This window comes from Priapulus caudatus, unplaced genomic scaffold (genome assembly GCF_000485595.1).
Source record: "Priapulus caudatus unplaced genomic scaffold, Priapulus_caudatus-5.0.1 Scaffold1592, whole genome shotgun sequence".
Taxonomy (NCBI): Eukaryota; Metazoa; Priapulida; class Priapulimorpha; order Priapulimorphida; family Priapulidae; genus Priapulus; species Priapulus caudatus.
In genome coordinates, this window is record NW_014578653.1 from 51,794 (window position 1) to 54,805 (window position 3,012).

The following is a 3,012-nucleotide window of genomic DNA, read 5'->3' on the forward strand; positions in this document are numbered from 1 at the left end:
TCTTCCTTCTCTCCCCTCTCCCCCTCCCCCTCTCTTCCTCTCTCTCTCTCTAACTCGCTCACCGTCTTCTAGCGTGTGCACGGTGATCTCCTTCGTGCGCGGCCCCGCGCCGCGGCGGTTGAACGCCTGCACCATGACGCTGTACTTGGCAAACTTTGCGAGACTCGTGACGACGTGCTCCTGTAGCGGCGTGTCGGCGTTGACGGGCACTGTGTGGTAGAGGTAGGGCGACGAGCCGTTGACGAGCTTGTAGCCGACGTAGTAACCCTGCAGCACACCGTTCTGTAGACTCCGCTCCGGCTCCTGCGGACGACGACAACAGAGTGAGTTAGGGTTAGGGTTAGGGTTAGGGGGTTGCAATGTGGTAGTGGTAGGGTGAGATAGTGCTAAGATGGGACAAAAGGGGGTTAAGATGGGTGTAATATCGGTGTAATATTGGGTTATGATGGGGTTAGGATGGGGTTGCGGTGGGGGTTAACATGGTGGGTGTAAGATAGTGTTGAGATTGGAGTAAGGAAAGGGGATTAGGATGGGTGTAAGATGAATGTAAGATGGGATTAGGATGAGTGTAATATGGGGTCAAGATGGGGTTAGGATGGGGCTATGGTGGGGTTAGGATGGGGCTATGGTGGGGTTATAATGGTGGGTGAGATAGTGTTAAGACGGGGCAAGAGATGTGGTTAGGGGTTGAGATTGCGATGGGATTGTGTTGGGGTGAGCCTGGAGTATAAAATAGCGTTAAGATGGGGGCTTGAGTGGGTTAAGATGGGTGTAAGATGGGGTTAGAAGGGTAAGATCCTGGGTATAAGATGAGGTAAGATATGGTAATACAAAGTGGGATATGGCAATACAGACTTACCATGGAGGTATGAAGGAGGTGAGATGGGGTTAAGATGGTTATAATTATAGTTATGGCTATGGTGGAGAGACCAATGCCGGAGGGCTGGACGGCGACACATTTTTCACCGCCCAACCTCAGCCAACTTCGAATCTGGCTGATTGGCTAACGGCAATTCTTTTAAGTGAATTGTGGCGCGAATTAAATCCTTTCTGCCGACTGGGCGCGAAATTGCATTTGACATTTCCGAATGCGAGCTAGCTCCTTGAGTTAGAACGCAGACGATATGGGCAATGAAGACATTAACTCGATACTCAATATATTTTCGACTAATTCTATTGGCGCGGAAGGATAATATACGTTTCGAGAAACGAGGTTAAACGCCATTACCGCGTTCTTCACGTTGAAATGTTTTCGTGGCATTTTATTTACGTCTAATGACGTCCGATCGAATTTGTGCGTAAGAGAGAGAGAGAGCGAGAGAGAGAGAGAGTTTCTTTCGTTTCGTCCCCTCACCGATAAAACAGGAAGCTTACGAGGAGGAAACGAATGACGCAGTCTAGATACCCACACATCTGATACCTATCTCTTATCGCGGTTTTGCTCACATCTCAGATATCTTATCGTATTTTACTCACATCGCAGACATCCTAACGTAGTTCACTCATATCTCAGACATCCTATTGTAGTTTACTCGCATCTCAAACATCCTATCGTAGTCCACTAATATCTCAGACATCTAATCGTAGTTTACATATCTGGCGTACTCTGTCGAATGTTACACGCTAACTACACGACCTCGGCAATGATCCAATATTATGGTAATCGCTACGTACGCTAGCTAGCATTTCAGAAAGAGATCATGATGAACAGTCTATACGAGCAATCCCGTGATTACAGGCCGTCCGCATGCATTTCCACGTATTAAAGTGTACTCCCGGTGCTATGATAGGGCGGCAGACGATATTATACGGGGAGTTGTCGTCGTTTGTTCGTTATGTTAGACCGGCTCACTCACATGCAAACACGCGCGCACGCACGCGCACACAATCCCCTCTCGCTCTCTTTTTCTCTTTCTCTCGTTATCTAGCTCTCTCTTTCCGTCTTTCCCTTTCTCTCTCTCATCGGCTCTTCTTTTTCCCTCCTCCCCTGCTCCTGCCTCTTTCCTTATCCTAATCTCTCTCCCCCCGTCTCTTCTTCTTTTCTCGTCCTTCTTCCCTGTCCCCTTTCCCTCTCCCAATTTCTCTCTCCCTCCTCAATTCCTCCCACCTCTTCGCTATCTAGCTCTCTCTTTTCCCCTCTTCCTTTCTCTCCCCGCCTGTTTCTCCTCTCTCATCTTCCTACCCTGTCTCTTCCCCTCTCCCAACTTCGCTCTCCCTCCCCTATTCAATCTCTCCCTTTCCTTCCGCTCTCGCTCTCAGTCTTTTCTCTCTTTCGCTCACTCTCCCCTTCTCTCCCTCTCGTTCCTTTCCCAAGCTCTCCTACTCTCTCCCACACTCTCCCACTCTCTGTCTCCCTCCCCTTCTCCCCCTCCTCCTCTCCTGCCCCTCCCCTTCTCTCTCTCTCTAACTCGCTCACCGTCCTCTAGCGTGTGCATTGTGACCTCCTTCTCGCCTCCCTTTCTCTTCCTCTCTCCTCCCCTCTCCCGCCCCTCCCCTTCTCTCTCTAACTCGCTCATCGTCTTCTAGCGTGTGCACGGTGATCTCCTTCGTGCGCGGCCCCGCACCGCGGCGGTTGAACGCCTGCACCATGACACCCTCCTCAATCTCTCTTTCCCTCTCCCTTCTCTCCCTTCTCTCCCTCCCCCTCTCCCGCCCTCCCCTTCTCTCTCTAACTCGCTCACCGTCTTCTAGCGTGTGCACGGTGATCTCCTTCGTGCGCGGCCCCGCACCGCGGCGGTTGAACGCCTGCACCATGACCCCCTCCTCAATCTCTCTTTCCCTCTTCCTTCTCTCCCCTCTCCCCCTCCCCCTCTCTTCCTCTCTCTCTCTCTAACTCGCTCACCGTCTTCTAGCGTGTGCACGGTGATCTCCTTCGTGCGCGGCCCCGCGCCGCGGCGGTTGAACGCCTGCACCATGACCCCCTCCTCAATCTCTCTTTCCCTCTCCCTACTCTCCCTTCCCTCCCTCCCTCTCTCCCGCCCCTCCCCTTCTCTCTCTAACTCGCTCACCGTC

The 3,012-nt window shown here is 52.1% G+C and overlaps 1 protein-coding gene across 1 annotated transcript in view; it reads right to left on the reverse strand.

The window, feature by feature from the left end:
• LOC106817089 (Down syndrome cell adhesion molecule-like protein 1 homolog) overlaps positions 1-2,589 on the reverse strand; it is a 35,091-nt gene extending 32,502 nt beyond the window's left edge. The window contains exons 1-2 of the mRNA XM_014821737.1: positions 2,509-2,589; positions 63-303 (exon numbers count right to left, since the gene is read on the reverse strand). Coding sequence (XP_014677223.1) covers positions 63-303; positions 2,509-2,589 — 322 coding nt within the window. The remainder of the gene's footprint in view (positions 1-62; positions 304-2,508) is intronic.
• Between the last annotated feature and the right edge of the window lie 423 nt (positions 2,590-3,012).